General features: G+C 43.7%; 2 protein-coding genes across 2 annotated transcripts; one reads left to right on the top strand and one right to left on the bottom strand.

The window, feature by feature from the left end:
• On the bottom strand, window positions 1–874 carry LOC118851144 (collagen alpha-1(I) chain-like). Its single transcript, XM_036760672.1, has 2 exons — window positions 753–874; window positions 1–682 (listed from the first exon to the last, which is right to left on the bottom strand). The coding sequence occupies exons 1-2, from the start codon at window positions 872–874 to the stop codon at window positions 1–3; spliced, it is 804 nt and encodes a 267-aa protein (XP_036616567.1).
• FOXJ2 (forkhead box J2) lies at window positions 702–27,689 on the top strand. The gene is made up of 11 exons (XM_036761114.1): window positions 702–1,303; window positions 10,021–10,367; window positions 16,191–16,265; window positions 17,019–17,087; window positions 17,270–17,410; window positions 17,851–18,052; window positions 21,602–21,982; window positions 22,841–22,942; window positions 24,108–24,317; window positions 26,491–26,589; window positions 27,337–27,689. The coding sequence occupies exons 2-11, from the start codon at window positions 10,035–10,037 to the stop codon at window positions 27,423–27,425; spliced, it is 1,701 nt and encodes a 566-aa protein (XP_036617009.1). The 5' UTR covers window positions 702–1,303; window positions 10,021–10,034; the 3' UTR covers window positions 27,426–27,689.

The raw sequence follows: 27,689 nt of genomic DNA, 5'->3' as shown, positions 1-27,689 counted from the left end.
CTACCGGACCCCCAGGCTTCTGACACTTAGACACTGAGCCTCCAGTACTAACTGGATGGAGCAGGTCGGCTGATGTCGGGGCTGCACGGCCCTTCGGGATGGGTGGGCGGAGGTGCCCATCATCTTGCCGGAGGGAAAGAGCCTTGGGCGGCCGCCCGGGCCAGAGGAAGGAGGGATCCCCTGCAGCTCCCCGAGCCTCCTTAACCCGGGCGGGGAGACGCCGGCCGTGACTGCCGGGCTGGGCCGGGGGGCGGGGACACGAGGGGAGGGGGGCGAGGAACCGCGCGGAGGCCGGGGAGGAGCCGGGGCCTGCAGCGGAGCGCAGCCGGAGCCCGAACCGAGCCCGGGGACCGCGCGTATGTTCGCCAGCTCCCCCGCTCGCGCGGAGTCCGGGTAGCGTGGCGTCCGGGGTGGCGGCGCGGGCAGCCCCGCGGGCCCCGGGGGACGAGGCGGCCGGGTTGCCGCCGCTGCTCCCCCGCGCCGAGCCTGAGCCCGAGCCCGGAGCCGCGGCCTCCCTGCCCGGCCAGCCGAGCAGCCCCCGCGGAGCGCGAAGAGAGACGAGACGCCGCGCCCGGGGCGCCCCGGCCGGCCTCCGCTGGACCGGAGACCCCTAGAGCCCGGGCTGTGGCCCGGGGGAGCGCGTCCCACCCCGGAAAGCGGGGGCACCCTCGTTCCCACCCTCCTGCGTAGACACACTCACTTCTTAGTTCCAGACTTTCTGGGCGAAGGGGGAAAGGAGGAAGGCGCCCTACCCCCTCGTGCCCGCTCTCCTTTGGCGAGAGCCGAGAAGAGTGCCAGGATCCAGGGGCTGAGAGGGCACCGCAGGCGGGGGAGAATTCCGATCCCGCCCGTACTCAGGAGAGGGCAGCGACATCCCCGCCCCAAGTCCGCGGGCTTCTTCCTAGGACCTGGAAAGTGGAACCCGGCAGCGCCTCTCCCCTTAATTCTCCAGCAGGCAGAAGTCCCTCGCCCCTGAACGAGTCAGCTTTGAGGGAAGGGGGACTCTCCCAAAGGGGAGGAGACAACCCCAGGTTGGGTGAGGCTCCTCCCCTTCTCCCCAGGATTACCGCCAAGGCGTGGGGGGTCTACCACCTCCCGCAGGTAGGACCTCCTTCTCCTCCTGCTGCTGCGCCTCCTTCTCGGGGGACTCACCTCCCCGTCCCAGCTTGGGGAACTCGGCAAAGCCCACGAAGAGCTACTGAGGATGGGGCCCTTGGCCTGCCCCTAAAGAGAGAGATCCCTTCAGCCCCACACTCCAGTGCCAGGTGGTTCCCTTCTTTTGCCAGGAGAACCTCTGAGGCAGGTGAGTCATGTCTGTGGTCAACGTCACCCCCCCTTCCTTTCGTTCTCTGACTCCTTTTATGAACTAAGTGGTCAAGAGGGTGGAGGTCCAGAATTTGGTTTTGACATCTAGGAAGTGGATCTTTCTGGGCCAGGGAGTTGCAGAGGGATCAGAGGAATGAATGCTTGGAGAATGGATCTCCTAGAGATGATAAATGGATCCTGGGAGGTGGAGCTTCCCAAGCTTATTGAGCATGGATCCTATCGCCAAGACTCTGGCAAATGGGTTCCCTAGAGTTTGGGGAGAGGTGGAATTCCCTCCTCCTCCCCGAGGAGATCTTGCTGAACATGCTGAGAAGCAAGGGGGTGGGGGCCATCGGAAAAGTGCCCTAGCTCTTTCTGAGCTTCATACAGACTATTTGTCATCCTCAGCCCACCTTGCTCCCAGGCTGTACAACTCTGGATTTGGCTTTCATTCACCAAGCACTTCTTAAGTGCCTTCCCTGCGCCAGGCTCTGTGCTAGGCCTGACAGGCCCAGGGCTGACACACTTGGATAGATCCTAGAACTCTGTGTCTGCTTCCTGATGCCTAACTCATAGACCCAAAGAGTAGGTGGCCCCAAGCTTGGAAGGCTTGTAGTCACTTGTAGTTTTAACATTCCCCCTAGCCCCTTGTGTGTTTGGAGATTTTGTTTTGTGTAACAGAATCATGGGATGATCACCATGGGGTGTAGGACTAGAAGAGACCTCAGACATCATCTTATTCAACCCCTTCATTTTACAAATGAGGAAGCCAAGGTCCAATGAGTGAAGAGATTTGCCTGGGATCTCACAGGTATCAAACAGTGGAGTTGGGATTTTAACCCAAGTCTTCTGACTCCAAATCCAGTCTTCTTTGCACCATACTATGCTGCCAGTTGCTTTAAGATTTGACTCTGTCCAGGAGTCCCCCTGCCCAGGTTAAGGAGGCTCCTTGAGCTTCGGGGACTCCCTCCTCCTCCCGGCCTGGGCAAGGGATGAGCAGCCCTGGGATCACCCAAGATGCTCCGTCCATGTGTCTCAGTGACTGTGAAGGTAGGGGCAGTGTCACAGAAAGCCCCCCTCCTCTGCATCTCTATCACTGGATGGGGTCATCTAGTCCAGTCCCCTGATTTTGCAGATGAGGAGTCAGGAGGTTATATGACTTGCCTAAAGACACAAAGCTGGTAGGGGGCCTGGGTGTCCATTAAACCCAGACAAGTATGGGAGAACTGGAATTCAGTAGACTGCAAAGACTTCAGGAGAACCAAAGCTCCTGAGCTGAAGTCCCTCCCTAAAGGAAGACCTATGCCACTGTGCCTCAGGGCTTCAGTCCCAGTATGACTATGCTTCAGGTGAGATCAAGTATGATTTAACCGGAAAGGGATTTGTATAGTCAGCACTAAGTCCCCTCAAAAGAATCTTTCCATCAAGATCATGACCTCTAAGAAATGTCTTAGATTAAGGTTCGATTCCAGAAAAACCTCAAATAGTTTCTTTCTAGTTAATGGCCTGGGGTCAATGCTCCCCAGCTTGTATACAAGCCTTTCTTAGAGTGTTGAGGGAAGTCAAAGTTGTGGTAGAGAAGACTTTGCTCCAAAATAGCAGGGGGCTGGGAACTCCCTCCTGTTAACCCGTAGAGTGTCTGCAGCAAAACTATCCCTTCTGGAGATCTGTTAACCTCTCTCCTTTTTTTTCCCCCCTTTTATCCTCAGGGTCAGTGAATTAGCTGGATGGCTCCAGGCCTGTCAGGCACCTTATCTTTTTCTGAAGTATTCTGGCCTTTGCCCTCTATCCATTCCCTCCCATCCCATAGCATAGCTGGATGTGGAAGGGTAGCTATGCTTGGGTTCTTACTTTTTCCCCTGCTTCTCTACCTCTAGCCCAAGCCCAGGATGGGTTGCCTAAGCCCCTGAAATTGCTTCCTCACTCAGAGGTAGCATTCTATAGCAAGGTCAGGTCTGATGGATTGGAGCCTCCTAGGCCAAGGGGCAGGATCTTCCCCAAAGGGAAATAGGCTAATGTGGAGCAGATTTGAGTATAAGTACTACTGAGGAGGCATCTACAGGATGCATATATTGGTACATTATATGACTGAATGATAATTCAAGTGTATGTCTCCATGTATCTGTGTTTGGAGTGTATATGTCTGGGTGTGATCGAACACAGAGCTGCAAATACCAGGGTGCCTAGAATCGTGTTTCTAGTGGGGTCTGTACACGGGGTGGACCCCTATGAGCCCTGGTGAGGTGTAGACATACACAGGGTAGGGTGGGGTGGGAATGCTTTTGGGAGCCTGACATCCTTGAATGGCTGTAGAGCAATGATCATAAATATCAGAGTAGCCCAGGTTGGGTTCAGTACCCCAGAACTTTGGGAGTGATAGAAGAAGGTTCTCTAGGTTTGGAGGTTATCCAGAGATATTTGAGCCTTCACCCCAAGAACTTTTCATTCTGGCAAGATCCAGCTTTGCTCTGACAGCTTCCCTCTTCTCCCAAAGCACCTGACCATCTGGTCAGGAATAAAAAGTATTTCAGCACCCCAGCTACCATAGGGGAGCTTGATCACAGCCCAGCTTAAAATTCTCCCTTCCTATCTGACCCCTAAATGAGGTCAGGTGGAATGATGAGTTTGGTAAAGAGCTATAGATTTAAAGATTGATTGATCTAATACAGCCCTGTGATTTTACAGATGAGGAAACTGACTGCGAGGGGTTAAGTAGATTGCCTAAGGTCACATAGGTATTAAGTGGAAATTCTGGGATTTGAATACATGTGCTCTAGGCTCAAGTTTATGAGTTCCTACAACTCTGAGCATCAGGGCAGTCATGTGGATGTTTATCCTTAGATAAGCTCCTAGACCCGGTCAGAGTTAGAGTGATTCTGTCTCTGAAAGAAAGCGAGGATGAACCCTAAGGACTTGGCACCCAAGCTGAACAGAGCAAGTTTTAGGTTTTATATTTTATCCTGTCCCTGTTTTCTTCATTCCCATTCTTCTTTTCTTCCTTCCTTCCTTCCTTCTTTCCTTCTTTCCTTCCTCTCTCTCTTCCTTCCTTCCTACCTTACTTCTATCTATCCATCCTTCCTTTCCAAATTGGGGCTGTCAGTGAGTTAGCCCTGTGATCTGGTAGAAAATATTCCTGTTCTCCCAAAGAGGTTATCTCAAATTGAGTAGAAGAAAATACTGTGCTCTGGGAACTTTTATGACCGATTCAGTGTCTGCTTTGGTATGGTGGAAAGATCACTCACTGACTCTGGAGTCAGGGGACCCGGTTTCAGATTCTTCATGTTATGGTCACTACTTGTATGACCTTCAGCAAATCACTTAAACTGCCTAGGCCTCATTTTCTCATCTGTAAAATTAGGGGGGTGGTGGTGACTTAGGTTAGATGGTCTTCCAACTCCATGTCTATGATCTTATGACAAGGGAGAGGATAAAGGAGAGAATAAACATTTATGTAGTGCCTACTGTCTACCAGGCACTCTGCTAGGTACTTTTACAAATATTATCTCATTTGGTCCTCACAACAACCCTGGGAGGTAGATACTGTTATTATTTTCATTTTACAGTTGAGGAAACTGAGGCAAAGAGAGCCTGAGGTCACACAGATAGTAAGTGTCTGAGGTCACACTTGAGCTCCGGTCTTCCAGATTGCAGGCCAGCTGCTCCTGATCCACATACATCTGCCTGAGTATGTAGGTGAGAGGCACCTTGGTTGTAGCGTGAAGAGCTTTGAACCTGGAGTCGAGGCCTGAGTCTGAGTGCTAGCTCAGACATTTAAGAGCAGGTAGATCTAGGGCAAGTTCCTGACCCTCTGAGTCTCTGTTTCTTCTGAAAAATCTGGATAATAAATGCACAGGAGCAGAAGCAGGTATCAATTGTAAAGGGGTATAGAAATGTGAGTGATTCGGAGTGGTCGTTTTATTCGGGAGGCAGTGTTGGGGTAGTGGGTAAAGAGCCAATTATGACTCAGAAAGGGCATCCTGTGACACAGGCTGTGACCCCGGGCACATCCCTTAACCTAAGAATGTCATTGGTGAGAAGGTGCTGATCTGCCCTGGTGGGTGGGAAAAATTCCTCCCTGGGAGCTGACTCCCTATGCCAGTGAAATCACAACTTTTATGTGTCAGCCCAGAGTGGTGGAAGGGAACAAGCATTTATTAAGCATCTACTATGTGCTAAGAGCTTTCCAAAGGAGAGAGAGCTGGCCTTAGAGTCAGGAAGGCCTGGGTTAAAGGCTGGCCTCTGACACATTCAGGCTGAATGACTGACATAGGTCACTTAACCTGTCAGTACCTCAGGCAATACTCTAAGACTGCAGTTGGCCATAGTTGATCTGCTTTCGTAAAAGGAGTTTCTATACTTAGAGCTTCCTACACGTTGAAGTTATAGGTCCAGGCAGAAAAACCTTAGCAGTAAAAATATTATGAGTCAATCCGTTGGGCTAAGTGTGTGTTTATTTAGCAATCTATCTAGTATTTATGAAAGGGAGAAATCATTTCTCTACTACTCCCTACTCTTACCACTCTTACCACTCTCAGAAGGCATATTTATATAGGGAAACCTGTCCCTTTAAAAAAATCAGTTTTTTTTTCCAAGAAACAAAAATACATTTTTCTCTCTGTACTTCCCCCATATTGAGAAAAAAAAAAAAGAAAAAACAAAACCCTTCTAACAAATACGCATAGTCAAGCAAAACGGATTCCTCTAATGGCATGTTCAACAAATATATGTCTCATTTTGCGTCTCACATCTGTCACTTCTCTGTCAGAGGTAGGTGGCACGGCTATCCCATGACGACCTTTTCCCAGCTTCTGGATAAGTATTACTTCTTGGTCTCCCAGACCAAAGAGAAGAGGATGTGGCCTTGTTTAGGTTCTGCGACAATGTAGTAGCATGAATCCCTCTGGAAGAAAGAAAGCTCTGGACTAGTGGTGGGAGGGTGGGGGTGGGGAATGATAGGATGGAAACACCTTCTATTTTTTCCTTCTAGTAATAACCTGATGATGATAACCTCATGCCATTTTTTGGGGAGCATGAATCATATGATAGATATGAGCACAATAACGCTTAATTACTTATTTCAATGGAACAAGAGATGAGTTGTTGGTAGGGATTACACTCTGGATCTTTTTAGCAGAGGTCATCAATGTTTTGGATTGGGAGGGTCGGTTAGGTATATTTAGGGAATTGATGGCAGTATGGGGAATAGGATTGAGGCAATATGTTTGGGAGTCACTTTTATGGGAAGTATGGGGAGGTGGTAAGGAAAATAGGATGGAGGATCTCAGAGCTGCAGCCGGGTGTGGTTCCAGGGGTCATTGCTCTAGGCTAGGGAAGGGCCTGACCCAACCTGGAGCAGGGGGGAGGACCTCTTCCTCCAGGGGAACTCATGATCGATCACTACATCCTTGCTCTGGCGTATACAGGCAGTGCTGAAGGAAAAGTTCCCCAACCCTTTGAATTCACCCTCATGCTCCTGCTTAAGTATAGGACAGTTTTTTTTTTTTAATGTAATTCTCTAGGGCTTTCTATGTGCTGTTGCCCAGAGCTTCTCCACAGAGATCAGAAATACATTTTGGTAGCAACTATTCAACTCCTGTAGCCCCCCAGTCAGGGGAAGCTGGGAGCCTGACCTCTTGAGAATGGAGTTAGTTCTCTATTCTCCTTCCTCTCCCACCCCTCCAAGTGTAGTGTTTGGCTTCGGCTGGCTAGAGAGGCCTGGCTTTGGCTCCGTCTGTGATGGCTGTCACAGCTGTCCGGCTCCCTCCTAGACGTGGCAGCTTTCCGATTTGGTTTGGTTTGGTGAGGCGCTGGAAGACCTGCTGGTGCCTAAAAAGACGGTGACTGACCCTGTGCATTTCTACGGGTGTAGATCAGGTCCAGGGACCAGAGGATAGAAGAGAAATCTCTTCCTGGTGCTATTTATAAACATGGCATATTATTTTTTTCCCTGTCAGTTGGCTCCTCGGTTGCATCCTGGCTGCTTAGACCCCTAAGGCACTAAGGTGTTTCCTGCAGCTCTGGGGAGCTGGGCTTTCACTTTGCATTGCAGCATGGGTGTGTTTATTCGTGTGGATGTCAGGACTGGGTGCATGTATGTACATGTACAGAAAGCTCAGGTGGGATACACCCTTGGTGGAAAAGGGCAAGACACTGTGGGGGCTCCTGAGCCCTGGGGGAAAACGGGGGCATTTGTTAGAGGGGAGAAATTGTCATTTTTTAATAGGTGACTTAGGTTTAAATGTAGATTGGAATCGTTAACAGCAGAGTCTGTGTGGGAATATGTGTATTTGGACGAGAAGGAGAGATCGCATTCATGCGATCCGGAGTGACCCTGGAGATGTTCCAGCTCAGGCTCTTCCCGGGGAGTGACCCAGGACTCTCAGCAGGGGAGCCCCAGGGAAGAGGCTGTACCAGCTAGAACTTAGGGTGAACAGGCATAAACCTGTTAGGTGGCAAATTTTGAGGAGGATGGATGCCCTCCTCACCTCAAGGGGAGTGCCACTGGGGGATTTCTGTCAGCCCCATCCAGATACCACTCCACAGGTGTCACCCATCTTTCTTAATTTTCCATCGCTGAGGCTTCACCCTCCAGGTGGCACCTCCCTGCCATCGAGAGTGCCCAGGCTGTGTGGGTGGCAGGAGGGTTTGCAAACCCAGGCATGGGTGGCCTGGCAATGATAGGAGTCTGCATGGGGGTTTTAGGCAGGGTGCGTGCCTGGCTGGAAGAGAAAGATAGAGGGAGGGGGAAAAAGAGTTCGGCTCATCACTCCAGAGTGGCTATTTATAGCCAGCCTGTCTGATTGTTACCGGTGCACACGCAGCTGGGTGTCTCCCTGGCTCAGTGGAGCCATCATGCTGGAGTGGTGGGAGGTACCTCCCATGACTTCTTCCTTGTGTGCGCATGTATGTGTGTGTGGGCGTGTTTGTTCTGGGGAAACTGCTGAAGGTGTGTAGGGTGGCTGTGTGCTCAAGATTTCTCACCTTTATATGTGATTGCTTTATTGGTAATTTTTTATAGCTGTAACCTCTGTGAGTGTGGCATATAGTACACTGTGTGACTGTGTGTGTGTGTGTGTGTGTGAGAGTGTGTGCTCTTGTGCATCTAGTATCTTTTATTTTCGGTTGTGTAGTATGTTCTCTGTGTATGTATGGTGTGTCCAGTAAGTCTCAGTGAACATGTAACCTGGATTAGAAAGGTGGATCCTTGTAATACCTCTTAAAGGTGCCTGTGCACACTGAATATGGCCGTAGGGTCTCAATCTGTATGTATTTTTGTGTGTGTATATATATCTATATATATGCCCTGCCCAGGCTGAGTCAGGGTGCCCATGTAATTAATTCTAAGCATTATAGATCTGAAATTTGAGACCCAGCTTTGCAATTTACCATTTGCTTACCTTTGGGCAAGTCACTTAGCCTTTCCAGGCCTCAGTTTCTTCATTTGTAAAAAACGAGGGCTTTTGTATTCTAACCTTTCTTCTAGATCTAAACCAAGTGATTCTGGGGGCCCAGTTAGCTTTCCCTCACTGTTGGCGATTTATATACAGGTTTTAAACTTTGCTGTATTTTAAAGCCCTGGTTTTAAAAGAGTGGTCTCTGGACCCCCAAGGTTCCCCAAGCCAAGACCCTCACAGGGGATTTGTGAGATCAAAATTATTTTTATAGTGAACCGAGACATTATTTATGCACTAAAATATTCCTTTCTTCCCAACTACCTATCTGTGAGGCCAGATTTTCTTGATATATTTCAACCAAAAGGACACATTATAACAGCCTGAGTGCAGAACACAGGAGAATCCCTCTTGTATTCTATTAAGCTAAACATTAAAGAGATTTGCAGAAATATGTAAAATAATCCCACTTTTCTCACTGATTTTTTTTTTTTTAGTTTTGGAAATTGCTGTTATTTTTCACAAAAAATATTTTTTATGTTAATATGTAATAGCTTTTGGGGCAGATAGGTGGCACAGTGAGTACTCAGGAGGACTTGAGTTCAAATGCAGCCTCAGACACTTGACACACCTACTAGCTGTGTGACCTTGGGCATGTCACTTAACCCCAATTGCCCTGCCTTCTCCCCCTCAAAAAAAAGAAAGAAAAGGAAAAAAAGATATGTAATAGTTTTATTATTATTTTGAATGAATAACATACAAATATTTTAAAAATTAATCACTTTTAATTTCTAACATGGCAGATATCAATAGATATAGCCCACATAAACAAAGCTCTGCCAGGGTCCTCAGGAAGTTTTAAGAGTGTAAAGGGATCTTGAGACCTAAGAATTTAAGTACCACTGGTGTGGAACCATAGATGGAGAGAGTTGAGGGACTGGGCAGTTGTTCTCAGTTTAGAGGACGGTTTAGACTCTTGTTTAGCTTTTGCCTAAGGAAAGAGTTCCATCTACCGTGTTTCAGGGTAGGATGGAGAATGAGGAAGACTTACCATGATCCTTCTGATCATGGTCACATAGGTGGAATATTAGGGCTTATGGGAATGAGGTGAGAGGATCAGGAGTTGTTCACAAGAGAAGTCATTTAAGTAAATGATAGCTAGCAGAATGAAAATTCTTTGAGGGGTTGGAATTCGAATGTGCTCCTCGGGAGCTGGACACTATTTCAATTAATCATTGATTGAACATTTAAGTACCTGTAATGTACCAGACACTATACATCGTTCTATATACATTGCACTCATTCCTCCCATTCTCTTTGGCAGAACCTGGCAGCACCATGGCTTCCGACCTGGAGAGCAGCCTCACATCCATAGACTGGCTTCCTCAGCTGACCCTTCGGGCTACCATTGAGAAGCTGGGGGGAGCCTCACAAGCTGGGCCCCCTGGAGGTAGCCGCAAATGCCCACCTGGTTCACCCACGGATCCCAATGCTACCCTGAGCAAGGATGAAGCAGCCGTCCACCAGGATGGCAAGCCTCGATACAGCTACGCCACGCTTATTACCTATGCCATCAATTCCTCCCCAGCCAAGAAGATGACCCTCAGTGAGATTTACCGTTGGATCTGTGATAACTTCCCTTACTACAAGAATGCTGGCATCGGCTGGAAGGTAGGACTGGCCCTGTAACTGCCATGCTTTTGTTCTCAACAACCGTGCCTTCCTCCCTATCTCTCTTATCCAGCTCTGATTCATTCTATTCCAGCACAGGGAGATAGAGACTCTTGAAAAATATCCTTTGCTCTTATCTTCTGTCTTATTTTCAGGTAACTTGATCATGGTAAAATTCTTCCTTACAAGGTAGGCCAGAATCCTAGACATAATTTCCAAGCTGTTACTGTTTTCTCTACTATCCCAATTTCCTCTCCCCAAATAGACCATTTTTTTTCATCTTATCATGTCTCAGGACAGGAGTACCATCAAATTTCTGTGTCTGTGTTTCACATGGCCATCCTGCCTTTTTAAAAACACATTTTTACTGATATCTTCTGTTGTTAAGTTACATACTTTTCCCATTATATCCCTCTATCTCCTTAGAACCCTTTCCTATAACAAAGCATAAAAAAGAGGGGGAAAAACTTCAGCAAAACTAATATGTACCATTTGGCAGTATTTGCAGTTCTCACACCTGTAGTTCCCCACCTCTTCAAAGAAGCAGGAAGGTGCCTTCTCTTATTTGTTTGTTGGGGCCAAGCTTGGCCATTATAATTTCACAGGATTCAGCTTTGATAGTTTTATCGTTACTGTTTTCATTTACATCATTGTAGTTGTTATATATATTGTTTTATGGGTCCTGTTTATGTCTTTTTGTATTAGTTTGTGTGGCTTACTTTCCTTCTCTCTATTCATCATAGTGATTGTTTCTCACAGCACATAATATTCTATTCTATTCATGAACCACAGCTTTTTGTCTCCTTTCTCAAGTTGAGATATCCAGTTTATTTCCAGTTTTTTGCTATTATAAAAAAGTGCCCTGTATAAACATTTTGGAGTATAAGGCCTGTCTTTTTATCATAGACTACCTTGGGATCTTTGGGTCAAAGGTTATGGATATTTTAGTCACAATTTTAGTTACTGTAATTCCAAATCGTTCAGATTCTAGAATGTTCAGATCAATTGGCAACTCTGCCAGCAGTGCATTAGTATTCCTATCTGTCTATAGTCTCTTCAACATTTTATATTCCTAGTTTTGTATTATATTTGCTAATTGGTAAGCAATTAAAGAAAACTGACAGTAATGAAACTACCCCCAATGGTAGCAGCTTATTTTTCAAATAAATAGTGGCTAATAAAATATTTTTCAAATATAAGTGGATAGGCTGTTTAGTTAGAGGTGAGAAGGCATGGCTGGCCTAGCTCTTTTGGCAAGGAAAAGACCCTTTCTACTCACTAATCTTTTGAAAAATAACTCATTTGTCAGTTGCTGAATGGGGATTGAATAGATGTATATAGCTCCTTCATTTTTTAATTTCAAAAGGCTTTTATTAAGCAACTATTAAGTATAAGGCACTAGAGATATAAAGAAAAGATGAAAAGCAATCTGCCCTCAAAAAGCTTAAATTTTAGTGGAGGAAGGAGGATATAGTATTTATTTGTTTTGAACTTAAACACCAAAAAAAGAGCATTTTCGTACACAGAGCAGAACATAAAAAGAGGATTCTCTATGAAACCATTGGTTTCCATTTCATGCTTCTTCCTTTAAAAAAAGTAAATAATAAATGCTACATGTTCCTTTTAAAACTATCCTGATTCTCTGTGCTTCCTTCTGAATTGTCTTCTGTGTTTTTAAAAAATTGTTCTAATGACCCAAGAAAAAGATATGAGGGAAAAAGAAAACCTTTGTAACAAATAAAAAAATTAAGCAAAACCAATCAACACAGTAGTCATGTCCAAAAATGTCTCTTTCTACACTTCGATGTCTCAGGAAGTGGGTAACATTGATCCTCTGGAGATATGATTAGTCATTGCGATGATCATAGTTCTTAAGTCTTTCAAATTTACTTTTCTTTATAATGTCGTGGTTCTTAAGTAAGTTGTTCTCCTGGTTCTACTCAATTTACTTTGCGTTGGTTCATAACTATGTAGGATTCTCTGAAATTGTCTTGTGTCATTTTTTACTGGTTGTAATGTTCCCTTACATTCATATATCATGATTTATTCATCTATTACCTATTGAAGATGCAATATAAGATGCCCCCTTATATTGTTTTTCTTTTTTTCGCCCTTTTACTCCCCACTTCAGAATCAGGGAATTTGTTTGGTTTATAGTTTATTCCTTGGCATTATCTTCCTTCTTAGAACTCCTCTACCCCTGACACCCACATTCCTGATTTTTTCCCCCCTATTGAGTTTGATACATTTTTGTGTGTTCAACCTTCTTTTGTTTCTTTCACATAAAATGAGGGTCAGCTGGTGTCCAGTCCTGCCTTGCCCCTTGCTTCATGCTTGAAAACTCTCCTTCTCAGTTATGAGAAATTCAAATTCCGTCCTATTCATCCTCCTTTCTACACCATGTTATTTCTTTTATCCTTCCCTGCCTTTTCCCATTTTAAACAGTCAGAACAGATTCAGTCCATTTCCACGGCTTTTGTTTTTCTTTAAATAAGAAAAACCTAGACATTAAAGTTCTGAAGTGACACATTTCTTCACCCCCTTATTAATATCAGCATTATTTCATCATATAGCTTCTTCTAATTACTCTAATAAATTTACCTTTTGAAGTTTCTCTGGACTCTTGTCCATTTCATAGTTTCTGCTCCACTCTGGTCTTTTCATCAGGAATGCTTCAAAATCTTTTATTCCATTAAAGATCCATTTTTTTTTATCCTGTAAGATAATACTCAGCTTTGTAGGGTAAGTTATTCTTGGTTGTAAGCCTGTCTCTTTTGCCTTTTGGAATACCATATTCCAGTATCTGTTCATGTTTAGAATAGAAGCTACTAGCTCTTATGTGATCCTGACTCTGATTCGTTATATTCTACTGTTTCTAGATATTTGCCATATTTTTTCTTTACTGTGAGAGCTCTGGATTCAGGCCATGACATTTCTGGGACTTATTTGTGGATTCAGTCTATCTTTACTTTGCCCTTGATTCTAATAGATCTGGGCAATTTTTACTTATGATTTTCTGAATTGTAGGGTCCAGGCTTTTTTTTTTTAAATTATGATTTTCAAAGATCCAATGATTCTTAAATTATCTTTTCTTGACCTGTTATCGATGTCAGTTTTTTTGATGTCAGATGTCAGATGTCTTTTTCAGCCTTTTGATTGTATTTGAATATTTCTCGCTATCTCATGGAATCATTTCTTTCTTTTTTTTAATTAAAAATTTTTTCAATTAATTTTTATTTTTTTCTTCCTTCCACTCCCACACTTCTACTAGGAAAAAGAAAAAGAAAAACACAATTCAAAGTTTTAAAAACAGATGTTTAAAAACAAACAAAAAAAGTTTTTGCATGCAACTAGGAAATAAGATACACAGGCAATGGGACATAGAAATTTATCTTGCCCTACAAAAAAGGAAGGGAAAAGCGGGTGGGAGAGGAGTGGGGTGACGGAAAGGAGGGCTGACTGGGGGACGGAGCAACCAGAATATATGCCATCTTGGAGTGGGTGGGAGGGTAGAAATGGGGAGAAAATTCGTAATTCAAACTCTTGTGAAAATCAATTCTGAAAACTAAATATATTAAATAAATTAAAAAAAAAAGAAAAAGAAAAACAAGAAAAGCAAGACCGATATAATTAATACTCATAGTCAAAGATAACAAATTCCTACATTGGCCATGTCCAAAAATGTGTTTAACTCATTACTTCTCTTTTATCAAATGGGTAACATTCTTCAAGTCATTGATTTCTGTTTTGTCTGTTTTAGTTTTCAGGGAGTCTATTACTTGGCTTAGGTTTACTACTTTCTTTTCTGAACTATTTATTTTTCCAATTCTTTCTTTCAGAGTTTTTATTTCATTAAAAAAAATCTCTTACTAAATTTCTTTTAGGTATTCATGTGAAAAATCCATTTTTCCCCCTTTGAAATACTGATTGCAGTTGCTACAGAGTTATTTGTTTCTCCTTTTGGGGATCTCTAAATATGCAATAATTTTTTGTATTGGTTAATATTTTCTTTGATTTATTTACCTGATGCCTTGGCTAGTCTTTTCTCTCCCTGTTGCTCTTTTGGGTAAGTGTAGTGGACCCTGCTTGGTCTTGCCCTGGGCTCCTACACTGACATCCGCCTCTTGGCTTAGGCTCCCCTGGATATTTGAGTTTCACATCTTAAGGGCCTCTCTTGCTTCTCAGGATACAGCCTTAGGGTGTCTATCTTTGAGTATTGCCACAGCACTGATCTCCTGCTCCCAAGGTCCCCACCTTGGGACTTTCTTAGGAGAACTCTCCATTCAGAACCTTGCAGGCTGTATATGGTCCTAAGCCCATCTCTGGTCAAACAGGGTAACTCCTGAAACTGACTTTGCCGGTGGCCTCATCTCCTATTGCCAATAGGCTTTTATTTGATCTCTTGTGTAATTCTGGGATAGAAGAATTAACTTATTGCAGTTTCTCTTTGGATTTCCTGATCATCATTCTGTCTAACGTGAACTTCATGGCTTTGCTGTGTAGTATGCAGGATGTGTTAGATCCAGTTTTTGTTAAAATTTCAATGTGAACGTTTGCTTCTTGGAAATTGGCAAATACTCTGAATCGGGGCTCACTGGTTTGTTGATTATCTAGGCTTAGGTAAGTGGTGGAAGAAATGTTAATAATGCATTTTCAGAGAGCTAGTTTTAAACATTTGCCAGTATACCCCTGGTAATACATGGAGGCTGGTGGGCTTTACCACTTGCTAGGGCTGTCTGGGAGTTCTTTTTTTATTTCCTAGTTAGTAGTTGTCTTCTGAAAATATAGGCCAAAAATTATATGTGGAACTTTTCTTTTTCTTCGGACATATACTTCAGAGACCAGTTTTTGGATTATCTAAGCATCCTTTCAGTTGCTTTTGAGAGGACAAAAATGGGTAGGTTCCTATTTCTCCTCTTAATTAATCCTTCATTGTTGAAACACTTTTCAAAAGTATTTATTGTGTTTCCTGTATATGTCCTTATTGTCATAAATTTAACTCTAGTAGGCATTCTCCTGGCCCAGTTGCTGCTGCCATCTGACAGATAACTTTTAATAACATAAGTAAATTGGCTCTAATCCCATCTTATATCTTGACTTCTATCTTTGTTTTAAAAGTCTTCATTGTTTTTAAAATCTTTATTGATTAAATTGGTATTAATTCCCCATCTCATGGAACACTTTTATTTTTTGGTTCTTTAGCAGGGCAGTTGGGGTTAAGTGACTTGCCCAAGGTCACACAGCTAGTACATGTGTCAAGTGTCTGGGGTCATATTTGAACTCAGGTCCTCCTGACTCAAGGGCTGGTGCTCTACTAACTGTGCCACCTAGCTGCCCCTGGAACACTTTCTTATAACCAGTAAGAACAGTTAACTAAAACAAACAACCACAGTGATCATGTCTGACAGTCTATCCCTCCTTCTGAATATGCAGCCTATCTGTTCTCTACAGAGAGGAGGGTGGTATGCCTCCTCATCAAAAGTCTGGAGATAAGATGGCTTGGTGCACTCATTAATTTAAATTATTCTGTCATGCATTCATTTATCTATGTGGTTTTATTGATGCTTTTTTTTTTCAAACGTCTATCACTTTCCTCTAACTTTCCCACCTCCTCAGTGGAGTCCCTCCTTTGTAACAAATAAGGACAGTCAAGCAAAACAAATCTGTTACCTTTCAGGGTTATTATTATTTCAATTTTTTTTTACCTTTACCTTAGTCTGCTCTATTCTGCGCTTGGGCCCCTTAGCCTACCCTTTGTGTCTTAAGAAACAGCCTCCTGCCTCATGGATCTCTGAAGCCTGATTTTTCTCTCTGTGTCCCTAGAACTCAATTCGTCACAATCTTTCTCTCAATAAATGTTTCCGGAAGGTGCCGAGACCTCGGGATGACCCTGGGAAGGTGAGTTGTTGCTGAAACCTGTGAGGAGGGAGCAGCAAAAACTAGAAGATGGTTGGTAACCAAGGCTTTCTGTATATTTTAATGCCCCACAAGAGGAAATCATGTCAATCAGACCAGCGACTTTATTTTTCTCAGTATGAGAACTTCTTATGAGGTCCCTCTGGAATCGGTGACTAAGGGGGGCTGTGGAATCCATTCCTGGAGATTTTTAAGAACAGTGACAACATTGGTATTTCTCAATTTGGACTGATTTACCTTTGTCTTGACAGTCAGAGGCCCTTAACGGCCAGTAATTCTGTGATTCTATGTTGAAAACTTTCTAAAATGATAATTTTATAGAAGGAAGAGTACATTATTTTATAAATAGGGATTCTTGAGACCCCAAGAAAAGTAGGGATTTGCCCGTGATCACATAAGGAGAAGAATTAGCAAAACTTTTTTTAGCCTTTTGTACAATTTCTAACTTATTCTACCTCTAGTACTTTTACTAGCCCACATTGGATTTATAAATTGGACCGTTGGACCAGCATTCTGCCTCCAGCCCATATTTGACCTGCTTGATATTCTGTGTTCAAGTTCTTCTCCTTAACATTGAATAGTACCTTGGAAAGATAACTTGAACTTTCCTTGGCTATTTTCTTCACTTTGGTACCATATACATTGGAAACATATCCCTTCCCTACTCCTTTAAAATGAATTTGCCTACCCCAACCTAATAATTCTTTCATCTCTTGGTATGGAATATGCTTTTAGGGCTCTTACTGGACAATTGACACCTGTCCTGACATCTCTCGTAAGAGGCGGCACCCTCCAGATGATGAAGTAAGTTCTAACCCCACAGTGAAAGACCATTCTTTGTCTCTTCAACCATTTCTCACCTTTTTTTTTTTAACCTAAGTTGAACAAAGACTGAATGTAGATAGATAGTGAAACCAAGGGTATTGGGGACATTTTTTCTGTTCTTTTCTGATAATTTTCCAACTTCTTATTATTCATGTCTACAGCTGTCCCAGGACTCCCCAGAACAGGAAGCAAGTAAGAGCCCACGAGGAGGTGTCCCAGGCAGTGGAGAAGCCTCATTGTCTCCTGAAGGAAACACTCAGATGTCACTGCAGAGCACCACACCCATCACCAGCTTCAATCAGGTAGGTAGGAGAGATGGGGATAGAGTAGAGATGGAAGGGACAAGGTAGAGGAAGCAGAAGGAAAGGAAGCAGGCAGAGAGATTAAGAAAAAGAGAAAAATAAAAATGATGGGAAAGAAAGTAAAGGAAAGTAGGAGAAAAGATGATGGAGAAGGGAAGTCAAACCATAAAAGGAATGTAGAATTGCAGAACAGAGAGGAAGACAGAAAAGTTTGTGAGAAAGAAAGAAAAGGGCTTAGGAGCATGATAAAGAGGGTCATGAAGGAAATAGAGTGAGGAAGGAGAGAACATAGGAGAAAGGAACCAAGAAGGAGGAGAAAGAGGAAAAATTAGAGGAATAACTGAGGGAGAGAAAGGATGGAGAGGACAGGTAGGGCCTCTCAGGTAATTGAGAAAGACCACAGTTGGTTTTTCAGCTAGGGCACTGACCTCTGGTTGCAGGGTTCAGGACCTGTGGATGGCGCAGGAGTTGCAGCTGGTGGTCCAGGACGAGATGGGGCTGACGGGCCGCCTCCATTATATAATACCAATCATGACTTCAAATTTTCCTACTCGGAGATAAACTTTCAGGATCTGAGCTGGTCCTTTCGAAACCTCTACAAGTCCATGCTAGAGAAATCTTCCTCTTCCTCTTCGCCACATGGTGAGTCATTGGTTGGATTGGGGGTCATGGACTGTATTCTTCCTTTGGGATGAAAGGTTGCCCTTCTCTTTCTTCTTCTTTGCTTCTGGAGAGGGTAGAAACTTATCAGAAGGGCCAAACAAGATGAAGATGTTTAGAACAGGGTTCTAGCTTCATTCTGATGAATAACTTCCTTTAAAAATCATTCTATTGTTTTAAAAACACCATAATCATTCTCCTTTCCTTTCTTTTCTATCCCTTGTAAACCAAACCAAACCAAACCCAAATATTTAAGCAAAGCCAATCAGCTACCAAGTCTGAAAATGTACACAACATTTCCACATCCGTAGCCTACCTTTCTTGATTTTACAGTGTCATTGGTAGCATAGAAATTGTTCTCCTCGTTCCGCTCACTTCACTCTGCATCAGTTTGAACAAGTCTTCCCATACTTCTCTGAAACCATCTTTTTCATCATTTATATTCCATAATTTGTTCAGTCATCTTCAAATCTATCCCCTTAGTGTCTGGGTTTTTTTTTTTGTCACTACAAAAAGGCTGGCTATAAATATTTGGATGCTAGTGGGTCCTTTTCCTCTTTCTTTGATTGTGATATCTCTGGGTCTAAGAGTATGTTTGGTTTGGTTACTTTCTGGGCATAGTTTCAAATTGCTTTCCAGAGTGGTTAGACCAATTCACAGCTCCACCTACAGTGCATTAATAACAGTGTACCACTCTACTGAGAATTTCTTTTCAGTTTTCCTTTCAGTATATTTCCTTTCCTTTATTCAGTATATGAATACTGATGCCTGTCAGGATATTCTCCCCAAATACTGAGTTGGAGGTGAACATTATCGGGTCAGTTACAGGATGATTCCTGCCAGTCATTTAGGAGATGGCCACTAGAGGGCAGTGTTGTCACTGGTATAGTACAGCACCAGGCCCCCCCCCCCCCCCTCCCCCCCCAGGCTCTGATTCCTTCTGATAATGGTTTAAATTTTGAATAAAGGGGCTTTCAGGCATCTTTGAATTCAGGCATTATTCTCGGTATATTTCCTTTTTGTAGGAGGGACCTGAAGGTGAAATTAAGTCAATAAATTGACTCAAGTCAGTAAAATTTAATAAGTACCTATTATACATGCCAGGTACTGTGCTAAGTCTTGGGGATACAAAGAAAGGCAAACCATATATAGTCCCTGCCTTCAAGGATCTCCCAATCTAATGGGTATGAGAATGTGCAAATAACTTTGTACAAACAAATTATATATCCAGGATAAATCAGAAATAATCACTAGAGAGAAGGCACTAGAATTAAGAGGGATGGTGAGAGTCTTCCTGTACAAGGCAGGATTTAAGCTGGTACTTGAAGAAAATCAGGGAAGGGAGGAATCAGGGATGAGGAGGGAGAGCATTCCAGGCATAGGGGACTGCTAGAGGCAATACCTGGAGCTGAAAAGATGGAATAACCTGTTTGAGAAACAGGGAGGAGGTTTAAAGAGTAGGTGGTGTAAGGTGTAAGAAGACTGGAAAGTTAACTGGGGGCTAGGTTATAAAGAGCTTTGAATACCAAACAGAATTATTTATTTGAGCCTGGAGGCAACGGAGAGCCCGGGTAGTTTGAGTAAGGCCAGGGTGACTTGGTCAGACTTGTCCTGTAGGAGGATCACTTTGGCAACCGAATGGAGAGATTCATGGTAGGCCGACCATGGCACCACCAGGCTATTTCAACAGTCCAGGCATGAGGTGATGAGGACCTGCACCAGGGGGTGGCAGTGTGAGAAGAGAGAAGGGGACATGCTGCAAAAGTGAAATCGACAAGCCTTGGCATTGGATAGGAAATGGGGGTGGGGGCATGGGAGAGAGCGAGGAGTTGAAGATGACATGTGGTTGTGAGTCTGGGGGACTGGGAAGACAGTGGTACCCTGAACAGTAATAGAATGTTTGGAAGGGGGTAGAGTTTAGGGGAAAAGATAATGAGTTCACTTTTGGGAATGTTGAGTTCAAGATGTCTACAGGGCATCTGATTAAAGATGTTTAATTGGCAGTTGGAGATATTAGGACAGAGAGCTTAGGGCTGGTTAAGTAGATTTGAGAGTCATCAGCCTAAAGATGACAATTGAATCCCTAGGAGCTGATGAAGTCTCCATGTGAAATGTATGTAGTTTTTTTTTTTTATTTTTTGGCCAGGCAATTGGGGTTAAGTGACTTGCCCAAGGTCACACAGCTAGCAAGTATGTCAAGTGTCTGAGGCCAGATTTGAACTCAGGTCCTCCTGACTCCAGGGCCAGTGCTCTACTCACTGCATCACCTAGCTGCCCCTCCAAGTGAAATAATATGTAGAGAGAAGGACAGAGTCCCGTGGGACACTCATGGTTAGTGGGAGTAACCTGGATGAAAGTCCAGCAAAGGAGACTGATAGGAGCAGTCAGATAGGTAGGAAGAGAACTAGGAGAGAGAAGGGCCACAAAACCTAGGGAGAAGAGAGTATTAAAGAGAAAGTCAAAGGATACAGAGAGGTCAAGAAGGCGAGGACTGAGAAAGGTCCATTGGATTCGGAAATTAAGAGATCATGGGTGACTGGAGAGGGCAGTTCTAGCTGAATGATGATGTCAGGAAGCTGACGGTAGAGAGTTAAGAGCGTGAGAGGAAAGGAAGTGGCAACATCTCTTGTAGATGACTTTCTCAAGGATCAAAGAATTTTCGTGTCTATGAGTTTGACAGCATCTGCTTAAGAAATTTTACTTTCTTTTTGCACCTAGGGTGATGGGATGAGTAACACACAAAGGCCATAGAACAGCTATCTATGGAATCAGAATAGGCCAAGGTACCAATTGAATTATCTTACAGGATATTAATTCTGATTTAATTTTTATCAGATTGCTAAAATAATTTCTAATTCCCCTTCCCTACCCAGCATCTCCCTTTAAGAGTGTTGGTGGTTCAGCTCCCAGGGCAGTTAGCAGAGGTACAATTATGGAAGGGACAGAATGATGAAGAGAGAGGGGCCAAGCATGGGATAGAAAACCCAGGATCCCGTAGTGTTGGTTTTTTTTCATTTCTTGATTTATCTCCAGATTAGTTCCTTTGAAGTTTTTGAGCCCGGGCTGATTTGTAGATCTAGGCTGATATTCTCAAAAGACGGTAGGATAAAGTCCTACTTGGGACTTTGCTGGTTATACTATCCTTTTTTTTTTTTTTTTTTTTTTTTTAAGAAAGGAAACTCCTTGAGAGAAGGGACTGTTTTATTTTTGTCTTTGTATTACAAGCACCTAGCACATCGCCTGACACAGGGTGGATACTTGTTAAGAGTTTGTAGAATTGAATTGGTCATCAGGTTCATGCCCAACCTTTGCTGGGTAAATATTAGCTGTGGCCACATTGGCCACGCACCTCAGTCCAACTCTGAGCTCTATGTCATACCGCAGGAGGCTACGAGATCTCTTATAGGGGTACTGGCTATCCCAGGGTGATCTTTCCCTTCTTATTTTGGGGTTTCCGTAGGGATCTCCCATCCAGACCCCAGCCAACTTTGCTCAGGTTGCTTGAGTCACTTATTTCTTCCTACCCTGCAGGTTTCTCGACTCTCCTGGGTGACATGCAGCCTTCCAATCACAATTACTACATGTACCAGCAGCCACCACAGCCACCCCAGCAACAGCAGCAACCACCCCAGCAATCTCAGCAGCAGCCACCAGCACAGGGCCCTTCATCTGTAGGGGGTACCCCTTCACTGCATACTCCCAGCCCAGAGGGCTGCCCCCCACCGGGAGGGAAGCAGCCTGGGGCTGACAGCTATGGATCACCCTCTGTGATGGCCATGCATCCGCCCCCACTGCAGCATGTGGGCTATCATCCCCATCAGCACCACCCCCACCCGCATCCGCCCCAGCAGCCTCCACCACCACCCCAGCAGCAGGCACAGTCTCAGGCTTCCATCAACAATACTGGCTTTGGTGAGTAAGAACAATAGGGAAAGGCCAAGCGGAAAATGAGGTTGGGCAGATGCGTGTTAAAGCGGCTTGACTTTTGGGTACTCCTAATCTATGGCACTGGGAGTAGCTAGGTGCCTTAGGGCAAGTCACTTAGCCTCTGAGCTTCAGTTTACTTGTCTATAAAATGGAACTAATAATACCTTACTGCGCGTACTTCACAGAATTGTTAGAGTCAGATATGATATTGTATGTAAAGCACTTTATAAACCTTAAAGCCTTATACAAATGAGCTATCTATTTGTTAGAAAATTGAATCTGGGTCCTTTTAAAGTGGGGTTCTGTGTCATGGACCTATTTGGCAGTATGGCAAACCTATGGTACCCCTTCTCAGAATAACATTTTGTTCATTTTGTCTTTGATTCATAATAAAAGAAAATGCTATATTTCAGTTAGAGGTTAGTGAAAATAAAGATATATTAGTTCAGAGACTCTCTGAAATCTAACCACAGACCCTTTCAGAGGGGCTTGTTTGCCCCAGATTAAGAACACCTGCTTTATAAGAGGTTTTTTTTTTTGTAGCCTTTTTTCTGTGCCCACCAAATCCAATATGCCATGAGATCCTATATGATAGAGGGGAAGATACTACTTAGAGCTTATTATTCAGTATTATAGAACACTTCTGATTTCAGGCTAAATGGTGCCTAAAGCCTTTTCTTAAAGATTTCCAAGGAAGGAGATTCCATGACTTCATTTACGGATATGCTTAATAACCTGTAAGTGACTCTGGAATCATGATCGTAGTAATTAGTCCTCTTGAAGTTATGTGCTGTCCCACCTCTGACTTCACCGAACTTTGTCCATTGTTCTTTCTGTCCCCAGCATTTCCCCCTGACTGGTGCTCCAACATTGACTCCCTGAAAGAAAGCTTCAAGATGGTTAATCGGCTTAACTGGTCCAGCATTGAGCAGTCCCATTTTTCAGGTTCGTGGCCACAGGGAGAAACCTGAGAGGAGAAGATGCCGTCATCCTTCTAATCCTTCCAGTTTGAAACCTCAGAGTCATCATCATTTATCCCGAATATCTAGTCAGTTTCCAAATCTTGTCATGTCTACTTCTGCCACATCGCTTGTTCTCATTCCCTTCTCTTTCTCCTCAAAAACATCACTCCAGTTCAGGCCCTCGTTAACTCTCTCCTGGACTGTTACACTCTTAGAATCAACATTCTTCTTAAAGACATCATTTCCTACATGAGATCTTTCCTTTTTCCTCTGGCTACTAGTCTCCCCCCCGACCCCCCCCCCCCAAAAAAAAGCCTGGTATCATTTTGCATTTTGTCTATATTTTGTACATGTGCACACGTGCGCGCACGCATGCACACACATACGCACACACGCACACACACACACGCACACACACACACACACACATTCTATCTATCCTAATAGAATTTAAGACAGATAATGTTTCAGTATTTTCTTTGTAATCTCAGCACTAAGTACAGTGCTGGCACACAGTAGACTCTTAATAAATGCCTGCAGATTGATTGTGGACACTATAACATTAAAACAATTTATTGTTATCCCTGGTTTTTGGTAGAGTAGAAATGGTCAGATTGCTTCTGCCCTGTAATCAGAGGACCTGGGTTCTAGTCTTAGATTCATTCCTGACTATGCGGATGCATGATTATGGACAAGTCTCTTCACCTCATCAGACTGTCAAAGGAGGGGGGTCAGGCAAAGTAGCCTCCAAAATCTCTTCCAGCTCTGGAGCTATGATCCTATGATCCTTTGACCTCTCTGGACTTCATGTTCTCACCCATGTAATTAGAATACTAGTAGCTATCTTGTATCACCTCTCAGTACCATTGTGAGGACAGAGTGAGATCATGGATATGAATGCAAATGCAATATATCATTATCGCACTTAATTACTTTTTGATACTGCTGGTGATGAATATTGTACATGCATTTAGCATTTTACCTGTGGTGTAAAGAGGAAAAAACAATGAGAGGTAATGGTTAGGAAGGTATGTCTGAGAATGAGGAAAGCCTAGGACAGGTACTCAGGTCTGTGACATAGAGAAATAATAGGGAGGACAGGGGCTATCCTTGAGGGTCAGAGGTCATATGCCTTCCTTGTTTTGCAGAACTAATGGAGAGCCTCCGGCAGGCAGAAAGAAAAAACTGGAGCTTGGACCAGCACCACATTGCCAATCTCTGTGACTCCCTCAACCAATTCCTTACCCAGACTGGTCAGCTGCCCCACCCAGGGGGTCCCCACCAGCCACCACCTCCCGCTAGAATTGCCGACACCTGTGCCCTGACCAGCGGCAAGCAGGAGTCCGCAATAAACCAAGGTAATAGGCAGAACCAGAATCCCCAGGGCAGTCAGAGGCTGGGTAGCTGAACAAGGTAGGGAGTGGGGAGGTGGATGGATGGGCAGAAGTAGTGAAAGGGGATAGAAGGGCACACTGGGGATCTTTTAGTGTCCAGACATTTGTGCCTGTAGATGTGTTGAGGGAAGGTAATAGAGAATTCCTGTTTGTCTGGTGGAAAGAAGACTGGATTTGGAATCAGAACACTTTTGTTCAGAGCTTGGCACTACTGCTTACTACTTGTGTGATCTTGAGAAATCACTTCATTTCCCCAGGCTTCATTGTTAAAGAATATTTATTCATTTATTTTTAGTTTTCAACATTCACTTCCATAAGATTTTGAGTTCTAAATTTTCTCCCCTTCCTTCTCCTCCCTCCTCCCCAACACAACGTGCAATCTGATACAGGCTCTACATATATATATTCATATTAAATGTATTTTAACATTAGTCATGATGTAAAGAAGAATTAGAACTAATGGGAGGAACCACGAGAAAGAAGAAACAATACAAAACAAAAAAAGAGAGCAAGTAGTATACTTTGATCTGCATTCAGACTCCGTAGTTCTTTCTCTGGGTGTGTATAGCATTTTCTTTTTCTTTTTTCCTTTTAAATTTATTTATTTTTAGTTTACAACATCCAGTTCCCAAGTTTTTGAGTTTCAAATTTTCTCCCCCTCCTCCTCCCCCCTCCCCACCCAAGACAGTATGCAATCTGATATAGGTTCTACATATACCTTCACACTAAACATATTTTCACAATAGTCAAGTTGTGATGAAGAATTATAACCAATGGAATGAACCATGAGAAAGAAGAAACAAAACAGAAACAAAAACAAAAGAGAGAGAGAGCAAATAGTTTACTTCAATCTTCATTTAGACTCTGTAATTCTTTCTCTGGATGTGGATAGCATTTTCCATCATGAGGCTTTTGGAGTTGTCTTAGAACCTTGCATTGCTGAGAGGAGCCAAGTCTATCAAAGTCAGTCATCGTACAGTGTTGCTGTTACTGTATGCGTTGGTCTCTTTCCAGGCTTCATTTTCCTTGTAAGATGAACTGAATTGATAACCTCTGAGATCCCTTCCATCTACAAATCTATGAACCTCTGCTCTCAAAGGCCTCAATCTAGTTTGGAAACAAAACTCTTTGAGGCAGAAGAGGAGATGGCTCAGGGCGCATGCTCATTTTTCACTTTTTGGTCTTCCCAACCTGTTTTGTTCCCTTTTCCCCAAAGGGGTTCAAGTGACTCAGCTGTCATTGAGTAATTCATGATTCTTAGATGAAGGAAACAAGGCAGGGGGCTGTTAATATGATTCCTATGTGTAGCTTCCTCATAATGCCCTTAATTCTTCATACTCCTAGAATTTAGGTCTCCTTTTCACTCTTCTCCAATAACTGAAGGCTGGTGGCTTCTGGAGAAGCTGTTTGCGCCAGTCTCTGCAGAGGCTTGTGTGCTCTCCTGATTGGTGAAAGCCTCATGCCCATAACTGCTTCACCCACACTGTTTGCCTGCCTTGGTGCTGTGCTCTCATATCCCACCCCCTACTCCCACTTTCTGCCCCTACCATGGCTTCTGGAAAGAGTCTATCATTTGGCTTCTCTATATCTCTGTTGTTCACCATCCCTGTGACTTCTCGGATCGAAACACCCTTTCCCTAGCCTTAATTTCCCACAGAATTCTTGGATTGGCTAGGATCATACCACACTTCTGATCTCTGGCTAAATGGTGCCTAAAGCCTGCCATGTGGCTCTCCTATTCTTTTAAAGATTTCCAGGGAAGGAAATTCCATGACTTCATTGATGATATGCTTAGTAAATGACTCTGGAATCATGATCATAGTAATTACTCCCCTTGAAGTTGTATGCTGTCCCACATCTGACTTTACTGAATTTTACCCATTGCTCATCTCCAGCATTTCTCCCTGACTGGTGCTCCCTGAAGGGAAGCTTCCCTTCTCTCCCCATTAGAATATAAGCTCCTTAGGGCAGGGACTGATGTCTCTTTTGTATTTGTGTCCACAGTGTCCAGTATACATTAAGTGCTTAACAGATGATTTTTCATTCGTTCAAGAAAGGAAGACTTTATGGCAGCATCAGTCCAGTGAGGTCAGTAGCTCTGCCCAAGACTCAATGTGATCTTATTTCTCTCTTTCAGTGAACTCTTATGGACATCCACAAGCACCCCACCTCTACTCCGGCCCATCACCCATGTACCCAATCCCTACCCAGGACTCTCCAGGATACAACCGTCCAGGTAAGTTAGCTGGAAGTTGGTGAGCTGTTAGCTCATCTGATCACCAGGCCTAAGGGACATCTCATTCTTTGGCTGGTGTCTTCCTTTTCTTCTCTTTGCTTTTTTCTAATAGCCTTCAGAGGACCGTTTAGTACCCCATCTGCTGTGGAGCAAGAGAGGTTTGTAGTATGCTTGTAGAGAACCAAGAATGCCATCTAGGCATTTTTAGGAGGAGAGACCATTTGCCTACAAAAGAGAATTGTATGCTTGGGATGGTTTTTAAAAAAACACACCAGATTTCATTTAGAGTTCCCTTTTTAATGAATGAAAAGAGAACGAAGAATAGATAATATGAAAGCAACAGATAATCTAAAACAATTTATAAGAGTCTTTAGAATGTTTTCAAAGAACAGTCAAAAACAAACGCTGGTACCCATTGACAATGCCTTTGTGCCAAGGTCTGGTCTCTCTTCCCCAGTCCTTGTCTTCTTGTCCTCCTGGTCAGCTCAGCACTGCTTTCAGCAACTTCAAGACCAGTTGGTTTGTAGAGGAGAGAAAGCCCCATATTGCCCTGAGTAATAGACATAGTGGTTAATTCACATGTTGATAACTGAATTGACTGAATTTTACCACCTGAGAACACCCCAGAATAATAATAAATATCTAGCAAGTGCAACAGTTTGTACTAGTTACAAGGTCTTCTCTACGGGTGTTTATTATGCCAGCTAGAAGGAAGTCTCTTTAACCTCTTCCTTTCCTTCCTGACAGCACATCATCTGGTTCCTCGGCCACCTGTCCCACCTCCTGGTTCCAACGAGGAGATCCCTGATGATTTCGACTGGGACTTGATCACTTAGTGTATCACAGACTGAAGAACCCAGGGTCAGTGGTGGTGAACCCTGGCAGAGAATCTAGAAATAATCCCAGTCCAGTTCCCCTTCCCCAAGCCTGTACATAGATATATAGATATATAGATATATATCTATTTCCTCTCTTTCTTTTTTTTCTCTTTGCCAGAGAAGACACTGCAAGATGCTGCCGAAGATAACCCTGCCTTCCCTGTCTTTCTCCCCATTCTTTTATTATTATTGTTATTATTATATTATTGTTATTACTAATAA

This window comes from Trichosurus vulpecula, chromosome 5 (genome assembly GCF_011100635.1).
Source record: "Trichosurus vulpecula isolate mTriVul1 chromosome 5, mTriVul1.pri, whole genome shotgun sequence".
NCBI classification, from domain to species: Eukaryota; Metazoa; Chordata; class Mammalia; order Diprotodontia; family Phalangeridae; genus Trichosurus; species Trichosurus vulpecula.
The sequence above is the reverse complement of the archived record's forward strand: the minus strand, read 5'-3'. Positions and strand labels throughout refer to the sequence as shown.